The following is a 21224-nucleotide window of genomic DNA, read 5'->3' as shown; positions in this document are numbered from 1 at the left end:
CCAGCGGTGTGCAGGAGAAAACAGATTCTGTTTCACCGTGACGCTGTCTTTTCTGTTGTGTTCTCCCCTCCTACTTAGCGGCAGGACACCTGGTGAGGAGGTCATGGGAACATGAGAGGTGAACTCTGGGAAACTCTGTAGTCCCGTACCTGTGATGAACTCAGCCTGGGAAAATAAGTGTATAGAGTATTTAACACATTCACAGTTCCTGTAAAATATTAATTCACAGCACAACACTATTATTTATAACATTTTATGTATGCACTTTTTGGTTAGATGCTAAAGTATAACTAAAGTTGTATCTAAAATAATCCACATAAGGACTTCTTTGAGTCTGGTTTATGGTCTCATGGTGTGTAATAGGGTGGGGCAAGTCCCACACAAGTAGGGCAAGTCACAAACATTATCAGTGAAAAACATTTAATGGTATAATAACAAATTAATTTAATGTACTCTCAACGGAAAACTACTGTATTGAATAATTTCAAAGAGTACATTATCAGATGGTCAATGGTGTCTTGGTTTAGCACTCCACCATTAAGGCTACATTATTTTCCTTCCTATTTGTATCTATTTTTGTATTATAGTGTGCTTTTAATGTATTCTGTTTAGTGTGGCGTAAGAGAAGCAACTTAGATTGCGTAATTAAAATACAGCAACAATTTCCATGGACACGTTTGGTAGAAAACAGCACTCAGTTAGCATTCAATGAAAACATTCTAGTTCAGAGAGCGTTTTGCGTCTCTGAATAATCAGGACACAATTGAATTGTGGATGCAAGAAACACATCCAGTGCTGACACAACATGGAAACATTTGGACCACAATTGTTGACAATACTAAAGAAACTTTTTATTTTGAGGGCATTAACATTTTATATATGAGACAATTAATTTGCTTTGAAGCATCATTTAAATGTTTTAGGTGAGTTATGACCTTTTGCACATGAGCTATGGTGTGGTGCTGCACTATATACCTAGAGCTTTGAGAATGTAAACTCATGAACTGAGCCAAAGCAAGTGAGAGAAACTGTCAGTTTACTGCTGTTTCTATTGAACCCCCAGACCCAGGAACACATGTGTTCTCCAAGTGAAAAACATGTTGTCCTCCTTGGTGACATTCCAGTGAACCTGTAATCCTTCCCTCTCCCCACTGTTCCCCTGGAGTAGACGTCCACAAGAACACTGCTTTCACTGGCCTTTCTGACCAGCAGCCTAATCCCCTCCTAACCAACAGTCCTGACGCCAGAGTACAGTACCACAGTTCAGGAAACACACCATCAGCTATAGATGAGGATAAAGGACAGACAGACAGACAGACAGACAGACAGACAGACAGACAGACAGACAGACAGACAGACAGACAGACAGACAGACAGACAGACAGACAGACAGACAGACAGACAGACAGACAGACAGAGAGAGAGAGAGAGAGAGAGAGAGAGAGAGAGAGAGAGAGAGAGAGAGAGAGAGAGAGAGAGAGAGAGAGATAGATAGATAGATAGATAGATCCGCATTTTGTCCGGTAACTTATCAACCCCAGCGTATTCGGTTGCTAATCGAAGTCAACGACTTTGGCGAACTATTTCTCTGCTGATCAACGTATGAATGATAACAAATACATTGTAAAAAGACACACTGTGTGAAGTTATTTTTTCGTTTTGGCAAGTAGCCAATACTAATAATACCAATACTCTTTGGCTGGGATGCAATGATGAGGCATCAGACAATCAAGTCATTTTAGCCTGAATACATAGGTAAAAAGCACCAGAGCAGGTTGCTAGTACTTAGCCTCCCGCTTGGACAATCGATTAAGAGAGAGACTGAGGGAGAGACGCAATCATCCCGACACCCCGCCCGCCGCTGTTGGTTCTGGATCTGCCGGTTGGCCGGTCGCCCGGTCTAACCCAATGTCTCGTTCTGCTCCCAACGCTTCTTCCATCGATGTAGGACTCGGGCCCGAGCCCATGCAGGTGGGGAGAATGCGGTTGTCCTCTGCAGAACGTCGCCGCCGTACTAGGAACAATCTCAGTCGTTACTGTGGGGAGGGGGGTCATTCTCTTGACGCATGCCCACAGACAGTAAAAGGGCAAGCTCACCAGCTTCCAGGGGGCCGCTGGTGAGTAGCCGGTCCTCCGGGTTCCCCCACGCGGATCCTAGTTCCGGGTCAGTTACCTGGTCTTCAGCATTTCAAGTATTTTTTTGTTTTTATTGACTCGGGTTCTGATGAAAAATTTTCTCTTTGTTCTCAGGCCCAGCTGAGACTGGACTTACTCCCTGAGCCCAAGGAGGTCTTTGCCTTGGATGGCCGCCTCTTGGCTCGGGTTACCCACCGGACCACTCCTGTTTCGCTCCTGCTCTCGGGCAACCATCAGGAATTAATTAGTTTTTTTTTTTTATTCCCTCCCCCACGTCCCCCTTTGTGCTCGGCCTTTCCTGGCTGAGATTGCATAACCCCCACATTGACTGGTCCACCTCATCCTTAGTCAGCTGGAGCACTTTTTGTCACTCTCACTGCCTTCGGTCTGCCACGCCCCCTAGTAAGTGTGCCGTTGCCCCTCATTCACCTGACCCCATTGACCTCTCTGGAGTTCCCTCCACTTACAATGACCTCCAGGAGGTATTTAGTAGAGATAGGGCCCAGTCCCTGCCCCCTCACCGTCCCTATGACTGCTGGAGGCACTGGTTGGAGGGAGCGGCGCATCCCTTTATCGTGTGGACGGACCATCGGAACCTGGCCTACATCCAGACGCCCGTAGGCTGAACTCCCACCAGGCATGTTGGGCTCTCTTCCTGGGTCGTTTTCGTTTTAACCTCACCTACCGTCCTGGTTCCAAGAACGGCAAGGCCGACGCTCTCTCTCACCAGTACGACTCCCCGGTGTTGCAGTCGGTGGAGGAAAGGATTCTCTCTCCCGCCTGTGTCATCGGGGCAGCCCGATGGGAGATTGAGCGGGTAGTGCTGGACGCCCAGCAAGGACTACCTACCCCCGAGGGTTGCCCTCTGGGTCGGATGTTTGTTCCCCCGGTAGCCCACACGGCCGTTCACCAGTGCGGGCACGAGTCCAGAGTTGCCTGCCATCCAGGGTTTCTCCGCTGTCTCTCTCTCAGGGTTTCCCCAGGTTTGATCAACCCAAATTTAAGACTTTTTTTAGACTTTTTTAAGACCACTTCAATGAAAATTAAGACCTACATCGCACCCATTAAGCAGTCGTAAAACACGGTCGTGCATATGTTCATGTATTTTTTGGAACATATGAAACATTCATGTCAATACATTAATGAATGTGCCAAAGGATAAGTGTGCACTCACCAATCAAAGAGCCAAACTGAGGGCCTAACTCAAAGTCTAGAGGCCTGATGTCTCTTAAGACCATGTACCCAGAAATGATAATAAAAGATTAAAAAAACAATACACAAAGTGATGGTGTGAAAGTGTAGCTGTATTTTTGGTTTAAATATCAAACTTTCAACACACAATATAAAATATAAACAAACAAACTCTTTTCAAATTGCTGGTTTCTCAGCATTCAAATTTCCTCAACCATTTCAATGAATCCACCACTTGCCTCGTTGACCTCTTTTACTAACTCCTTCGTAATGTATGGAGCCAGCCCGAACCCTAACCCGTCCACAGACATGGTGACTAATGTATGATAGTAAGCATTATTGGCCCTTAACACTAATATTCGGAAACAACACTGCCTCAAAAGGATATTGGCCTAAGCAACACCAGTAGAGGCTATACTTTTCCCTGAACTTTTAAACGTTGCAAACGTGCAAAAACATAATTATATATTTATGTGGCATTCAGTCCAATGCTTAAAATATATCTGTGGCATTCAGTAGGCCAATGCTGTGGTAAAGTGTGTAAAGTATGACCAAGTGTTTCTTTCTGTTCAATAGATAGAACTTTATCAATCCCCTGTAGGATAAATTTGTTAATGTTTGTCCCTATAAAACAATAATGGCAACAAAAAAAAAATACAAAACATGACGGTAACTCTAAAGTCAAACCGTCCAATCTGAAGGCTCTACTTAACCACTCCCCCTACTCACTTCCAGCAATGCAAAGCGAACAGAACTGAGGTGGGGAGGGCGTAGCTTAAGTAGTTTGTGACCGACCCAGAGGAACGCAACGCAAATTCAATGTGAACATGTATGAGGCTTTAATAAAATCCCGGACGATTTTGAAATTCCACCCGGACACATGTGTCTCAAAAAGAGGGCATGTCTGGGCAAAAGAGGACGTCTGGTCACCCTTCGTAAGGGGAACCCATTTGATTCCTACCTGTTCCACTGTTAAATAGTGGCGCAAGTTGGTGGGCGCTATCCTGGTAATTTCTCTGCGTGAGAAATACGAAGTGTGGCGTGTGAGCGTGTGCATGGGTCGAATTGCGTGTCTCACGCCGAATGCGTGAGACTTGAGAGCCCTGCTTCCCCATGATGTGGCGTCTCCTCTCGACTGATTATGTTTGTTGAGATTGCCGCGCGAAAACCCAAAGTATTGTTCGCGCATACTCCAATAAATGAGACGTTCTCTGACGTTACGCAAAACCCCCGATACGCAAAACGCCCCCCATTTTCCCCTTGTGTTACACTCCGGTTGACTACGAAAACATATCCTAGTAGGAAATTTAAGACCATCTTTAAAAAATTAAGACTTGGGTAACGCAATTTAAGACTTTTTAAGGCCTTAATTTAGGAACATGAAATTTAAGACATTTTTTAGACTTTTAAGACCCCGCGGCTACCCTGCTCTCTCCTCCGACAGCGGTTTTGGTGGTCCTCCATGGCTGCCGACACCAAGGGTTTCGTGGCTGCCTGTTCCATCTGTGCCCACATAGCTGTGGACTTCGTGACTGGTCTCCCGCCCTCAGACGGTAATACGGTCGTACTGACTATTGTCGATCGTTTTTGCAAGGCTGTGCATTTTGTTCCACTTTCAAAACTCCCCTCAGCTCTGGAGACAGCGAACCTGCTGGTCTTGCACGTGTTCCGGCTCCACGGTATCCCCCAGGACATTGTGTCGGACCGGGGACCGCAGTTCTCCTCACGAGTTTGGAAGGCGTTTTGTCAGGCGTTAGGGGTGTCGGCCAGCCTCTCTTCCGGCTACCACCCACAGACTAACGGCCAGACGGAGCGAGCTAACCAGGACCTCGGGTCGGCATTACGTTGCGTCGCCGCCGAACACCCTGTCTCCTGGTCCACTCATCTGCCGTGGATCGAATACGCAAGGAACTCTCTGGTCTGCTCCGCCACAGGTATGTCTCCTTTCCATGTGTCTATGGGCTTCCAGCCCCCACTCTTCCCGGTGCAGGAGACAGAGGTGGCGGTCCGTCAGTCCAGGAACATCTCCGACGCATCCGCCGGGTGTGGCGCGAAGCGAGGGAGGCACTCACGTGCACGGCGGCCCGGAACCGGCAGCTGGCGGACCGTCACCGCACTCCTGCTCCCGACTACCAGGTGGGGCAGAGCGTCTGGCTCTCCTCTCGGGACCTGCCCCTTCAGACTGAGTGTAATAAGCTGACACCTAAGTACATTGGTCCGTATGTGATTTCGGGTATCATTAATCCGTGTGCTATCAAGCTCAAGCTACCCCCTGCGCTCAACGTCCATCCAGTCTTCCACGTTTCACTTCTAAAGCCTGTTTCTGCCAGCATTCTCAATCCTCCGGCTGAACCCCCTCCACCCCCCCGGCTCATCGATGACCACGCGGTCTATTCTGTCCGGGAATTGTTGGATGTACGCAGACGGGGTAGGGGGTTCCAGTTTCTGGTGGACTGGGAGGGGTACGGGCCGGAAGAGCCGTGGGTCTCCCGATCCTTTATTTTGGATCCTGAGCTTATCAGGGAATTTTATGAACGTTTTCCAGAGAAGCCTGGTGGGCCGCCAGGAGGCATCCGTTGAGGGGGGGGGGGGGGGGTACTGTCACGGTTGCTCTATGATTTGCTCCACAGGCATTGGTTCTTAGACAGGTGCGGGGCGTGGCGAGCGGAGCTGGGCACCACAACGTGGCACACCTGGACCTAATCAACTAATCACATACTCTTTCTTAAGCCTGGCGGGGACTTCTCGTCGGCACCAGATTATTCCGTCTCATTCGGTACTTTGGCTGACGAGTGTACATCGACCTTCGATACTCTGACCTGATTTTGTGATTCCTAAACGACGTGTTATCTTTTCGCCAGTAGCCAGTTCCTCGCCAGCGGATTACCACCGGACCACAGCATTCTCCGGTGCCTCCGCCAGCTATGCCTACCCGCTCCTGTCTTCGTCTTGCCCGCTGGATATCTTTTGAGTTCCTCTTTTTTGACAATAAACCGTGGATTGTCCGTACTGTCTCTGTCTCTGCATCCGGGGTCCAAACTAATCTTTCCGCAAACCGTAACAGGCTGTTTTAACTTGCAACTGATAGTCGGTGGATAGTCGGTCTCTTGTTGACAAAAAGTGACTTTTGGTCAGAGTTTTTGTCAGAACGCCTGATGTAGGCTAGATTGGATGGAATGCGTGTTGTGAATTGAGAACAGCCAGTACATGATTTGATACAGCATTCAGCTGTGCAACAAATATATTTTTATTTTTCAATCTTGATGACCTTTGTAGTGCTGTGTGTAGCCACACGTTTGCTCCTTCTGAACTTAAACATGCAGTTAATTTCCTTTCATAGCTCCTCTTGTTTATGTTGGTAGCTTAGCCATGTCATCTCATTTTGTCAACATTGGATACATGGAGCAGAACATAGTGGGTCATATGTCTGATGCTTTTTGGAAACGTTTTCTTCATAAAAGGTGCCAGACAGATTTTGTATACATTTTATTCCTTTGTAATTAGCTACATGGGTATACCATCTATCAGAACTTTTCGTTACCTGCACTAAAGAGAGAAAAAAGAGTGCATCCTCATTGTACCCAGCACTTCTGAAAATGCACTTCGGAATGCGTCTCTGTCCCCAGCACATTTCAAACCAAACTGACGCCCATGGTTGTAACGTTAATCATACACCTTGATGGTGTATGATACAATAAAGTCTATAGGAAATTAAATACGCAGCATCATCCTCATTCATTTTTTGCCATACTTTCTATGGCACACAAAGACACAGACAGAACTCATCATCAAGACGTTAGCCTTGTCCTTTGAGGAGGACTCAAAGAACCAGGAGGTTCTCACAATGAAATCCTCCAATCTGGATTTCAAACTCATGAAGGCTGGATCCCAAACACAAATTGTGGAGGCTGGTTGATGTATGACGGAACATACCATGTCGGCGAGGAGGGTGGTGGAATGTTCGCTGAGGCTGATGACCCCCTCACTCAGATGGTGTCTCCTGAGGCGGTTTGAGAAGGTTCTCAGTTCCCTCTCCACCTTCACACCCGAGTCCACACTGGCTAGAAAATTCCAGAAAGGTAACCTAAAAAAATATCAAATCTCTTTATTGATGTTGGTCTAATTAGGAAATTACTCATTACGCCAAACTCTGGATTATAGTAGGAAGAGCAATTAAAGGAACAAACATCCCGGAAAGAATAGAAGAAAAATAACTGCAAGGCATTACAATCTGAGGACAATTGCAGTTGCATTATAAAAATAAATAAAACATATACCAAAACATTTGCATATGTACCAAAAATAATGCATTTAATGCAGTAAAATGTGAATATAGAAATTAGCAAGAAATATGGTTTTACATAATATTTAAATATCCATTAAAAGGCTCTTCGATTTATTTTTATTATTTATTTTGACATGTTGCACATACACAAGATAAGGAGCCCTGCAATGGGATCAGATGCCTCTAAGTCACTATGTCGTGTCCATGGGTTCAAAAGAAGCTGATTGTTATGTCCTTTCTATGTCAAGAGGCACGGAGACCCACCAGAGCGTTCTCATGTTCGGCAGCTCCCTGCTTTGCTGGGAGAGCTGTGAAGCTGCCTCCTGGTGGACGGCCTTGACATGGCGGGCCACACACACGCTGTACTGCAGAGGAAGGCGCTCCATGCCGGGCAGCGTCTGGAGGCAGAACTGCTGCCTGCTCTCCAGCCCCAGCTGGACCGGGATGTCTGGGGAGAGCAGCACGGCGACACCTTGGAGGACGTAAGGAAACAGATCCAGTCATGAAGTGGAGTGTGAATGTGGATTGGACGCTTAGGCTGCTCTCAGCCTTATTCATATCAGCTTTGGATAATAACATCTTCATTTTGACAAATTAAACAAAACAAAATCATGAACCAGATTCATGTTTGTAGATTGTAGTTAAACAGGTTATGTCAAAGGTGCGTTAGTGTGTTTGCCAAGGTGCGCACATTTGCAAAATCCTGTTAAATAGCGTTAAATAATAACACATAATCTGTTCTGATACGCCCTATTCAAATTTTCTTGAAAATTGAATGTTTAATTCTACTAATGAGCTGTAGCCAGGAGCTGGAACATCCAATTAGTGGCTGCACAGTGATGGAACAGTTAAGCATGTGCAACATCCAAGGCTGTATGAACAGAATCATAACTGGATAACCTATAAATAGACAGCAAGACAAGAGGAATCCCTTACACTGCCAAAGACCTCCAGAAAGATTAAGCCGGTGCTAGTTCTACAGAAGGAGGAATTGTCAACGTAAATACAACATTTGGGCGCCCAAACATTTAAGGAATAAAGCATTGCTGCAGATCAAAATGTAGCAAGACAGTTTGACAAATAAGATGTTTTTGTGTGCAGTACAGTACCGAAACCACGGGTTCAGATAAGTCTGAATGAGTCCGCTACACAATTTATGGAAACTCGTAGCACCCATTTTGAAACGCTGTGACCTGAACAAGCCTGTGCTTTCGATCAGTTTACAGATGTTATATATTTTCTTGTTCGACCTAGCAAACTCCAGAAAGACCCAGTTTTTCCCTTCACTTTAAGAAAAAAGTGAGGCGCTATTGGCCTTAGGATGTGATTGGCAATGGCAGATGTCATTGATGTGACATAGCGTGAGAGTGTAAGCGAGAACGGAGCCGGCACAGAGGCAGAGTGTAGCCTGGGTCAGCGGTATCACCTGACAAGCTCCTCCAGAAGGAGCCTGAGGAGTATGTGGTTGGATGAGTTTACTGTCGCTCCACACCAGCGCTGGTGGAGTGTCTGTTTACCGAGAACTCTGAAAGATCTGGGGAGCACCAGGCAGTGCAAGGAAAGGGGCAGCACTGGAATACTAGGTCAAAGTCATTGCTTATTGTTTGCCCTCCGTAGAGGACGCACACGCACTCGCACACAAACACATGAACGCACACCACAGCACACACACATTAGCTACAGGGCACTTTAACAACAAGCAAAAAACAACAACAATATAAAGACAAATAGTGAGGCGCAGTCACAATGAAGCCACTGCTAAAACATAAAAAAAAGACGCAAAAAAGTTCATTTAGTCTAACTTGATATATTAACTTGTATCTTCATGTAACTGAATACTAGTCTGTTTACATGAACATACAAGTTAAAAAAAATTATGTTCATACAAATCAACCAATCTCACATTATATTACTGTGGTAAACAAAGCTGGGGGACAAAAATCAGATGAATCGTCTTCAATACTTTAATGCTTCCAATGCCAACTGAGTCTGTGTCAACCCGAGCCCTGCACTACTAGCCTGAGTATCACGGACTGTTTGAGATTATGTGTAGCAGATAATTATGTTCACAGATGTATCTGCCCTGAGAGGAATGCCAGCCCACTCTCAAGTTACCTCCTCCCATTCCTTACCCCCTTGCTGCCTTCCTCTCACCCCTTCCCAAGTCCCACCGTCTCCCAACGTCCCCTGCTACCCTTCAGCCCCTGCTCGCTATACCTTCCCCTCTGCATGGCCCTCTTCCATGCCAGCTTGGCCACTGACCCCGTATAAAGAAACAAATCCTTCATCTATAGACACCTGTCGACCTGGCCAAGTATATACTAGCGTAGCATGTCCTCGTAGAGCCTAGCCTAACCTAGCTGAGCCTAGCCTTCCAACCTTTTGACCCAATCAGTTATGACCACCTTAACAAGATCTCAGAGACGGAAAACCGATCCAGGGATCTCTCCTGGTATGTGAGCCATATCCAGGCCAGACGGACTGCTCTCATTCCCAGTTTGGACAGTTTCAAGCTCCTCTGATGAGACACGATGAGGCAGAGACCAGCAGAATGCAGGACCAACAGTAATGCACTGAATCAGTCAGATTCAGAGTCAGGAAAATATCCTACATCCTGTAGCCGGAGAGGGTGTCCTACATGGGTGTCCGACGGGGAGTTTGCGTGAAGGCATAATGTCAAACAGATAGCTGTGACACCTCTACTATCCCTTCTGAAGGTATTAAGTCACAACCTCTGGGTTTATTAAAAAATATATAAGCAGCTGTGAAATGAATCTTTTCAGATGTGAGGGCCTTGCTTGCTTTTGCTTGGCAAGTCCAGTCCCCTTCATGCAGAATGTAAAAGAAAATTAAAAACAAAGTTGTCTTTTAGAAAAAACTTCTCCCAATAAAGTTTGGAAGAAGTTTTGGACACACGTTCTGATAAATAAAATGTATTTGGATTCTCAAGTCCAAAGCCAAACTCTTAAACAAGACACGTGGATTTACTCTCTCTCTCTCTCTCTTTCTCTTTCTCTCAGACTGCTGATAGCCTCGTGACCCGTCCCAGAGTTCAAAGGTAAAGAGCCAGGCTGACTGAAGGATGGAGGGGGTGATACAAGCTCGGGCTGCATGCCATGTGACCACAGTCCCCCCCCCTCTCCCTATTTCTTATACCCGTTTCCATGATGCTCTCATACCTACAGCCTTCACCAACAAAGTCATCAATGAAATCTCAAAATGTGTGATCTCCCATCTTCTACCAAGATACATTTCCTTTGCAAGGGAAACTTGCTCTCAAGCACATCCAACCAAGGGAAACGAATGACGGTTATGGGTGGATGCTGATTTTCCGTTTCCGATCAGTCAGATTAAAGGTCCCATAGCATGAGAATAAGACTTTATGAGGTTTTCTAACATTAATATGAGTTCCCCTAGCCTGCCTATCGTCCCCCAGTGGCTAAAACTTGCGTTCGGTGTAAAACGAGCACTAGGTATCCAGCTCGCCTTTGAAAAAATGGAAGCTCAGGCGCGCTGAATTGGAACGTGGCCCCATATGTCGTCATAAGGGGCCAAGTCACCTCCCCTTGCTCTGCCTTGCCCGCCCAGAGAATTCGGCCCGCCAATGAGACAATGTTCTACGACCGTGCGAGCGCCACATGTGTGTGTGTGTGTGTGCGTGTGTGATCACACACACTAACGCAAGTGTTGTAAACTTCTTTGTTATTTGGATAACCGTTCTGCTGTTGGTGTTATGGAGTATAACACATCAGACTCTCGTCTCTGGTATTTCCACAACGAGACTTGTAGTGGGGGTTATCTCAGCCATGGTTGAGAAGGAATTGGGGGAAAGGAACTTTGGCTTTGACTCCCAGAAGAACATGAACCACGACATGGAGGAGAAAGGGATGGTTGCCCGCCATTGTCTCCCGCTTGAGCCCTGCTTCCCGCTGCCCACTGCGAGGGACCACGGCTTCGGCGCTGCCCGCTGGCGGTGGTCCCTCGGCAGCAAGGCTCCGGCGGGAGACAATCGCTGGCAACAATCCCTTTCTCCTCCATGTCGTGGTTCAGTCTACTTCAGATTGATGTGGACGGGAAGAGCCAGAGACGTCGGAGAACCCGACACTGTCGTTTGAGATTCATAATATCGTCTGGAGGCGCACACAGCTTTTGGCCGTGATAATATGTATTATATGATATAGGTATCTACGTATTATATGATATTATTTAGATATAGAGCTCCAGGAATTAACGCAAGTGTTGTACATTTCTTTGTTATTTGGATAACTGTTCTGCTGTTGGTGTTATGGCACAGAACACGTCGGACTCTCTGACGTCTCCGGTATTTACACAACGAGACTCCTAGTCCTACTCCTACTCCTATCTCAACCATGGTTGCGAAGTAAATGGGGGAATGGAACTTTGACTTTGATTCCCTGAAATACATGAACCACAAAATGGAGAAGGGATTGTTGCTAGAGCCCGACCTATAAAAGATTTTTATAGCCGATACCGATACAAATATTTGGTGATTAAAAATCCGATATTCAGATATATCGGCCGATGTGTATTTTAAAAAGAAATTCCAGTAACCTGTTACAAAACATGAACAGATTTCACTAAAATTGGTTAAATGTAGTTATTTATGAGTCCTCACTAAAATAATAAGGTATGTCAGTTTTACTTTATTTTTTTATTGTCACAACAGAAAAGTACGGAACCCATAAAGGGACATGGGGTATTTTTATTTTTCTTTACGTTTCTTGTGAGCACGAGAAAGTATCTGGTGCTCACTCGAAAGTATCTTGTGAGCACGAGAAAGTAGGCCCATCTCGTACGCATATCACTGGCTGTGTGTGTGTGTGTGTGTGTATGTGTGTGTGTGTGTGTGTGTGGGTGTGACATCAGTTAGCGGACTAGCGAGGAGAACGAGCGCGAGGGAACACATGCTCCAATAGTGCGAGATAAAAATAAAGCACATTAATTTGAAGGATTTTGCTTGTGTGTGATTTATCGCGGGCACAGGTCGGGTAATGGGCCAAATATTAACGGGTATCGGCGGGTGCGGATTTCATTTTGATATTTTCACGGGTGACGGGGCGGATCTGGTGCTGGACATTGTCAGCATCATGGACAGCATCGTTGCTCAGCTGATGTGGAAAACCATCTGACCTACCAGATCTATGGATATCCTACCATGCGACTGTTTGGGCTACAATTCCTTTAGAGATACTTTCTCGTGCGGACCCAACCAACGCGCCCAAATGCGGCCCAATAAACTCTGCTTTTTTTATTTTTTTATTTTTTTATTTCCAATTGCCTAGGCTAGAGTCCTGCACTGGTCCACTGTTTGAGACCTGTCCCCGTCCGGACCCGTTAATATTTGGCCCGTTACCCGACCCGTATTTCGGGAACGTCTTCAAATACTGTGTTAGGGGCCCACTAATATCTGTATTAAAGCATCCATAAAGAAGTATGCCATGGGAGCTTTTAAAGAATACCAGGTGATGAAACTATCAACTGCGCCGTCTAACTTTCTCTTTTGGAACCTCCCTTGAAGCAGTGGAGGTGATGTAACCAAGTTGTAGCTAGATTTTATTGTAATTATTATTATAATAACAATTATTGTTGTTCATATTATTAATATTGAAGAAAATAAAGTTTGTTGACGTGAATAACAAGTCTTGCCTGTGGTGCTGTGCCCACATGCCTTCATCCGGACGATGTCAGTCTGGACTATGTTCTGATCAACATGCACCCACCCGGGATTTCCCTAATCACTGTTCTGCATACAAACACATCTGGGTGAGGGTGGATGTGTGGAGCTCTGGTCATGGTGAGGGTGGATGTGTGGGGTGTATGAGAGGGTCAAGCTTCTCAGACACTTAGCATAACGCACTCATTATATCGCTCCTCCAAAACGACGGTACTAACCATGATCACACAGGGTTCCTATCCATCGGGATCACACGGACCCCATTAGCTGGAGTTTTCCAGCTAATTTTGATTTTGCGATTGATCTAGATTAAAATCAGCATTATCATGTTCTGATTCAATTCAACCTAAAGGCTTCAGACAGTAGAAGCTCAGACCTGGACTGGGTGGAAGTGCGTTCAGCGTTGGATGTTAATGGGATTTCATGTCCCCGGCGTGTGGTTTCGGCACCATTCAAGCTGTCCCCAGCAGCTCGGGAATATGGTACGTTTAGAGACAGGTGGGCCCACGGAAAGAACCAACAGTTGGCATCCATCTCATATGTCACCCTACTGTACTGCACTGCTGTGGGGCATTCCTTTTTATCCTTCACTCTCTTTCCCCGGCTGGCGCTTAACACAAGACCCATACAACGCAGTCCTCTCTCCGTTTTCTCTCTCTCTCTCTCTCTCTCTCTCTCTCTCTCTCTCTCTCTCTCTCTCTCTCTCGCTCTCTCTCTCTCTCTCTCTCTCTCTCTCTCTCTCTCTCTCTCTCTCTCTCTCTCTCTCTCTCTCTCTCTCTCTCTCTCTCTCTTTCTCTCTCTCTCTCTCTGTCCAGGAGTTCTCTCTGTCATGAATAGCTATCACAGTCCAAATATTATCTCCATGCTTGCTCTGGTAACTTTAGCTACAGCGATGTATGTGTTTGTCTCTGGGTGGTAACCATGGCGACTTCTGGACAGTAACCCCCTTTCTTTGTGACCCTGATCAGTGTTGTGCCATTGTGGTAAACACAGCCAATTAAGGGCTCAATAATTTAAATCATTATAAAATGATAAAAACAAGATGTTGTGTTTCTGTGTGTTTGTTTGTTTTTGTTTGTTGATGTGTGTGTCCTATTTACTAATCAATTGAATCGCTGATCGCGTCAATACACTCTTCGTTAGACACAACGTTAGCGTGTATTAAAATCAATCCGTTGCTTGTGAGGATCTGAACGGCTGGACGGATGAGGACAATGATCTGTTTCCTGAACTTCATCTTACAGTGCAGCGTGTGATGACACTCAGAGCTACAAATTCTGCGGACTTCTGCTTAGGGCGATGACGTGCGGTCCGGAGGCAGGGTCCAGGGTGAGGAGAAATTAAGATGAAGAAAATACAGTTTAGGCTTGCACCACAGTTAGGTACACACCAACAAAGATTCTGTCTTATGGTAGCTCTGTGGAAATGAGTCACATGCCCAATGATGTCACATGAAGAGTGTCAGCCATAAGATCATATGCTTCTGGTCTCCATACAAACACCCAGACTGCTGTCCAGCATGACCCTGAAGCCGATCAGAACATATGGGCCCTATTTTAACGGTCTGAAACTCAAGTGAGAAGCGCCAAGCGCAGGTAGCTTTGTGGGCGGTTCTATGCCGATGTTCCTTTTTTACCAGCGCAAATTTTTTTGCGCCTTTTTGAGTCTGAAGTAGCCTAATTCCCGTAGGTGTGGTTTGGGGCGTAATGTGCAATAAACCAATGAGAGTGCCAGCTCCAATCCCCTTTAAGAGCCATGAGCGCTTTTGAATCTGACGAGTTCATATTTTGACAGCGCGTCTGCAGTCTCCGATGAGACAGATGCATGTGAATTTCAATCTTCAAATGGCTCAGTTTATGGCCAAATAATATGGCCTAATTCACACATGGAATAAGGTTTTCTTACACAGCTTCTGAAATACTGATTCCTCAAATACATTTTGGCAAAGAAAACTTAACGCACATAAGATATGCGGTAACTGTGGTTCTATTTAATGATACACGCAATACATTATAAACATTGTTTCTTATCGGTATTGTATGCATTATCGTTATTGACTTGTGTTCCTAATATGCATGTGTCCCCCCGTTAATATACATTGCCATGGACTGTATTATGTGTTACATGTTTAGTTTGCGTGTGTTTAAACAGATGGATGCACACATGCGAACCCGCATTCATTAATTATTTTAACACTCACTCGCGGTAAAACAATGTTTTCTCACGATCAAATACTCATCAATCCCAAAAAGTACATAATGTCTCTGTCAAGAAAATATGTGTGTGCTGTATGGTGTTTGCAGATGCATTGATTTAAAAGTACAACTTATTACCGCTGTATCAGCTGTTCTTTCCCAAATAATTTACCAAGAATGTGTGGCTAGGTAGATGAGAGAAGCAAAGTGTATGCGCGAGGTGCACAAGCAACATTATGGATGCGCCCTTAAAGTAGCATCTGAACAACGCGCCACTGACTTGAAACCAGGTATTACCTGGTTTGTGTGATTTCTGAAACTGCAAAATAGCACCAGGGAACGTTTGCGCCAGAACACGCCTCCTCCTTCGCCGAACCGCCCCTTGAGGCGCAAGATCATTCCCTAATTTAACGTTGCGTGGCGCAGGAGGAAAAGAACTAGGGTTGCCGCGGTGTGGACATTTTCACACCGAGTAATACGCTCGTGTCAACAACCGTTTATACCGGTATTACCGGTATAAACGGTATTAACTTTGAAACCGCCATCTTCTCCGTCAACTCTCCTCTCACACTCGGTGACAGCGGCTGGTAGCGCGCCAATTCTCGGCGTCTTATAACGTTCTATATATAATAGTATAATATAATTTTACATATCATAATATCACGGCCAAAAGCTCTGTGCGCCTCCGGATGGCCGTAGCGCGGGGAGCTCACGTAGGGATTGGGGTTCGCAGGGTTTGTTTACCGGCGTTGCTATGTTTACCGGTCTTGTAAGGAAGCACGTCAATTCTCGGCGCGACAAATCTCCAGCACAGAGCAGAACTGTGGCCTATTCTACACATTTAAATTTTCTTAATTATAATTATATTATTCATTTTTACTGAATTTGTTTTCTAAAAATAAACTTGTGTTGCCGGTGTGCAACACCGAGTAAACGGTGTTGGCCTCAACACCGGTAATACCGTATACCGCGGCAACCCTAAAAAGAACGCTCTGCCCAAGTTGCAAATTAGCATCGACACATGCGCCAGTGAGAAAGTCAATTGCGCCGGATGCAAGATAGGGCCCCCAGAGTCAGTTCATTGATTCATTCACTCTCACTTAATTTTCTAATTCGAAGGATGTTATCAACAGTCGCGACCCAAATGCCTCTTGACCAATCAGATAGACCTACAATCAATTAGACCTACAATCAATTAGAACAACGAAACATCTGACGGCAAACACAGCCTTCTCATCAGCACTCACCAACCTTTGAGTGCAGTTATTTGATCTTCTTTGAGATAAATATAACATGCAGTTAGTCTAATACTGTTGCAATAGTGATGCAACAGACCGTGCCACAGAGGTGGCAGCCCTCTTTGTCATCTGGTCACCGTTTCAAACCCGCCCCAGATTAGATTAGATCATTTTAATAGATGATAACGTTATGTATATTTAATTCTTAAAATACGGTATTATCCATTAAACTCCTTCAAGAATCTGACAAATTATGCTATTGTCTTTCAATCTATCCAGGTCAACTCATCAAGCAACACAATCAGACCCATCAGAGGACCACCAGCCTGCTCCCTCACAGGACAGGTGATCACAGGTGTGCCTGAATGACTGATCCATCATCCAATCAGCTTTGGGTATTGCTGTTTCCCTGCCTGAGCTTGTCTGAGCTTATGCGCGCATTCTGCTGGGAGTGGCTTCCTAGCAACGCTGAGACAGTTGTCCTGATTGGAGTCACTTTGGTCCGATGTGTTTTGCCCTCCCTGTGTTGGTTTGAGCAGAAATACTTTTTAATGTACAGTTAGTAATTACATTTATCAAGGGGCTGTATTTAAAGCTGCAAAAACAAAAAAAAAAAATTATAAAAAAAAAAAATCAACACAACTCTGACGTCACCCAGCTGGGGGGGGCAATGACGTCATTGTTTGCGTTTCAGGCGTCCACACGAATCTGTACGTCCACACCAGTCGCTCATAAAGTTTCGCTGCAAATATTTCTGTTCGCTTTGGTCGCTCAAGTCGCTCATGACGTACAAATGTTAAGCTTGCTGGTAGTTCTACCAGGAGGACTCAAATCACGCGCGGCTGGCCGCCAATCACCAATCACCAGCTACCAATCACCTGCCTACACCTGCTCTATAAAGAGTAGTCTAACATATGTCTTTGCTGCTCAGGTCTTCGTTCGACGCATGCTGCTGCTTTACTGTGCTTCTGATTATCTCGCATATCTCGTCGCTTAGTTGCTATACACACCAAGAGGTTATAACTTCGGATTCGTGCTGGTCGGCCTACTACTTCTGGTCCCGGCAAGCGAGCGAAGAAAGCCGTTCTTTTCGGTCCCCGGTATCCTCAACAACACCACCAACAAGTTCCCAACACGGACATCCGCCCGGTTCTACAAACCCTCGCCGAGTTGGTGCAAAGCATTGGCGCCAGGATGGACGCCGTCGAAACGCCATGCGGAACTCCCGGACGGGTCCAGGCCCCAACCCGCTGTCGTCGGTCGCCACGGCGCCTTTCTACTTCCAGCAACCATCAGGCTCGGCTTCCTCCGCCTTCACAGGCTACGCACCTTGCACGTGCCCTGCTACCATGGCTACTGCAGTCCCCGCGTTATCCCCCGCAGCGTATTTTCTCTCACAGCTCTACCAGTCCAGCTTCAGGATGCGGCTCCCTCGGTTGGGTTAGGGGGTTTCTTCCAAGGGCAATGGTTTGCTGAGGGATGGCCAGTCTAAGCTGGTACGTTCGCCCTCGGGTCAGAGTCGTCTGCGCTGTTCGAGCTTTACCCTATCGCAGCAGCTAGCGTTCTGTGGGGCAAAGCATGGCGGTGTTAACGTCTAACCATGTTTTGCGATAACAAAGCAGCGTCAAAACGGCTGGGAAGGTGGTCTTCCACAGCATACAGATTTTACATCCGGTTGAATTCGTTGAGTTCGTTGCACACGTCGGTGTGGTACAACACAGAACTCTACGTTCGCAATCAAAGGTTCATAATTATCTTTATACCGTGCACTGTTTGGTTAACTCCTTGTGTCTGAGGTTTTTCCCTTCACTTTAACATGAATGAAGTTGATGGGTTTTAGGCACTGTGGTAACTGATTATTACTAAAAGGTTTTTATTGACTAAGGGCCTTTTAGATTGGTTCAGCTGCTGCTCACTAACTCTCACGTTCCTCTGCTCGCAATGCGATTCACATATCCTTATTTATTCAAAAGATCCAAAGACAAAGAACGGGTACATTATGGTATCATTTTATATGATTATTTATAGTCTTATTGTTAATAGCTTCAGTCGCGTTGGTATTTAATTTTTCATTTGCTCGTTTAGCTACGTATGACAGTTAACAATGTTGGTGTAGGCCTATTACAATTATTTACGCGTGTAGGCCACTCCAACTCGCTCGATATTTCAAAAAGATTAGTGTGCTCTCTCAGAGCTGGGAGATTTCATCCTTATTTTAACATATTACTCGAGACGGTGTTTTCTCACAGTTCTACGGGTTCATGCGTTCTCGGGTTCATGCGTCCACGTCTCCTACTCAGACTTTTCCCCTACACGGGGTATTTAATTTTTCATTTGCTTGTTTAGCCATGTATGTCAGTTAACAATTTTGGTGTATTACAATTATTTATGTGTGTTGGCGACTCCAACTCACTCGATATTTTGAATAGATTAGTGTGCTCTCTCTGGGAGTTTTCATCCTTATTTTAACATATTACTCGAGTCAGTGTTTCTCACAGCGTTCTACGGGTTCATGTGTTCTACGGCTTCATGTGTTCTACGGGTCATGCGTTTTACGGGTTCATGCGTTTTACGGGTTTATGCGTTCTCGGGTTTATGTGTTGGGTTTATGCGTACACGTCTCCTACTCAGACTTTTTCCCCTACACAGGGCCTGACTTTCGCTGATGTCACCTTCTCTGCAAGGCATTTTTCATCTAAAAGCGATAGCCTAGGAGCAGCTGTTACTATTATCATTTCAAGAATCAACAACTCTCTGTCCTTACGCTTCCATGTTCCTTTATCTCAAGCTTCGGCAACGCACGTCCCCGAATCACCTGTTTATTTGCGGCCTGCCAATGACTAAAGGGTGGTTCAGAGTCAATCTCGCGACGGTGGTAGAAGGGTGCGGCCCACTATCTCCCCCCTACATTGGCCACTCCTTCCGGATTGGAGCGGCAACCACAGCCGCTGAACAAGGGTTGCCGGTCGCGTCTATCAAACGGCTGGGAAGGCGGTCTTCCACAGCTTACGAATCCTACATCCGGTCGAATTCATGGTTCTTCCTTCAAGCGCACACGATGCTCTAACGTCGGTTAAGGCAGGTTTATCACGTTTGCTACTACAGCTGTTTTTGGCGGCCTGTTTCCATTCTAGTTTTAGTCTTTGTGTCAAGGTGTCACTTTTGTTTTTATTAGTTTAGACACGTTCATACTCTTTCTAGTGATATGTGATAAGTATTTTAAGGAGCTGCATTTCCCTCACATAGCCACAAGGGGAGCAAGACCTTATTGAAGGCTGCTCCACCACAGAAGGAGCCGAAGCCTTTACGTCACCCCGGCCACGCCCACCAGGCCACGCCCACTTGACGTCCTCTCTAGCGGGTGGTTTCGAACTCGAGAGGCCAGAGAGCCCAGAGGCCAGAGAGCCACCCCGGGCCTAAGCCCGGGGGCTCGAAGTAGATCACGGTATTTTCCTCTCACACGCGTTAGATACAATTCCCTCCGTTAAGCTTCAGTTACCATACCGAAACATGCCGACTTTATAATAAATGAAGTCAGTTAAAAGCATCCCGGGATTGGACAACTTTCTTCAAGAATATGCAACATATTGAAATTCCGTTTAGGTATTATCAAAGATACAAGTGCGTAGATTTGTTAAATAAGGTAAACGGTCGAAAATTGATGTTATGTCTTAAACAGTTGAAGTTCCGTTTGGACAAAACGTTATTACAGTTTATCACCTAGTTTAGGTCAACGGAAATGAAGACATTTTAGCAGTCTTACTTTGTAAAACACTTTCAGTCTCGTTTGTATTCGCCAACAACATCGCTCTACGCATTTAATTATAGTTATTGTCATATGACCAGCATTGTTTTCCTCACGCGATAAAGGTTTGTCGATGACGACATTTAGTCATAATTTTCGGTGTCAAAAGCAACACTATTTGCAACTACTGGTGGTGGTGGTTATCAGGTACTAAACTCATAAAGCAAAATTCGGCTACATAACTCAAGGTTAACCTGCAGCAACCCCGGCAAGTTCGACCACGTCGGTGGATCATCTAGTAAACACTCTTTGAGTTTGGTGTCACGTTGGTGGTATATCATGGAAAAAATAAAACTCGGTTCGCTGCGGCGACCCCGGTGAGTGCGTTGACCAAAGCGCAGCGGTATCAACTCGGGCACTCGTGACTATGACCACGTCGGCGGCACGTTATCTATTACTCATGGTTGACTGCAGTAACCCCGGTGAGTGCGTTGACCACGTCAACGCACAACTGGGGCACAACTCAGGCACTAGTCGTGAGTTCGTTGCACACGTCTGTGCGGTACAACACAGAACTCGACGTCCTACATCCGGTCAAATTCAAGGTTCTTTCTTCAAGCGCACACGATGCTCTCTAACGTCGGTTAAGACAGGTTTTACACGTTTGCAACCATAGCTGTTTTGGTGGCCTGTTTCCTTTCTAGTGTTGGTCTAGTCTTGTGTCAAGCTGTCATTTTAG

General features: G+C 45.7%; 1 protein-coding gene across 2 annotated transcripts in view; it reads right to left on the bottom strand.

Moving 5' to 3' along the window:
• The window catches only part of si:ch211-236l14.4 (SITS-binding protein), a 45851-nt gene that overhangs the window by 12474 nt on the left and 12153 nt on the right, over positions 1–21224 (bottom strand). For both annotated transcript variants that reach the window (XM_060061531.1, XM_060061532.1), the window contains 2 exons: positions 7877–8084; positions 7261–7411 (listed from right to left, as the gene is read on the bottom strand). In XM_060061531.1, coding sequence (XP_059917514.1) covers positions 7261–7411; positions 7877–8084 — 359 coding nt within the window. The remainder of the gene's footprint in view (positions 1–7260; positions 7412–7876; positions 8085–21224) is intronic.

Source organism: Gadus macrocephalus, chromosome 9 (genome assembly GCF_031168955.1).
Source record: "Gadus macrocephalus chromosome 9, ASM3116895v1".
NCBI lineage: Eukaryota > Metazoa > Chordata > Actinopteri > Gadiformes > Gadidae > Gadus > Gadus macrocephalus.
Note: the sequence above shows the minus strand (reverse complement) of the source record. Positions and strands in the feature narration are given on the sequence as shown.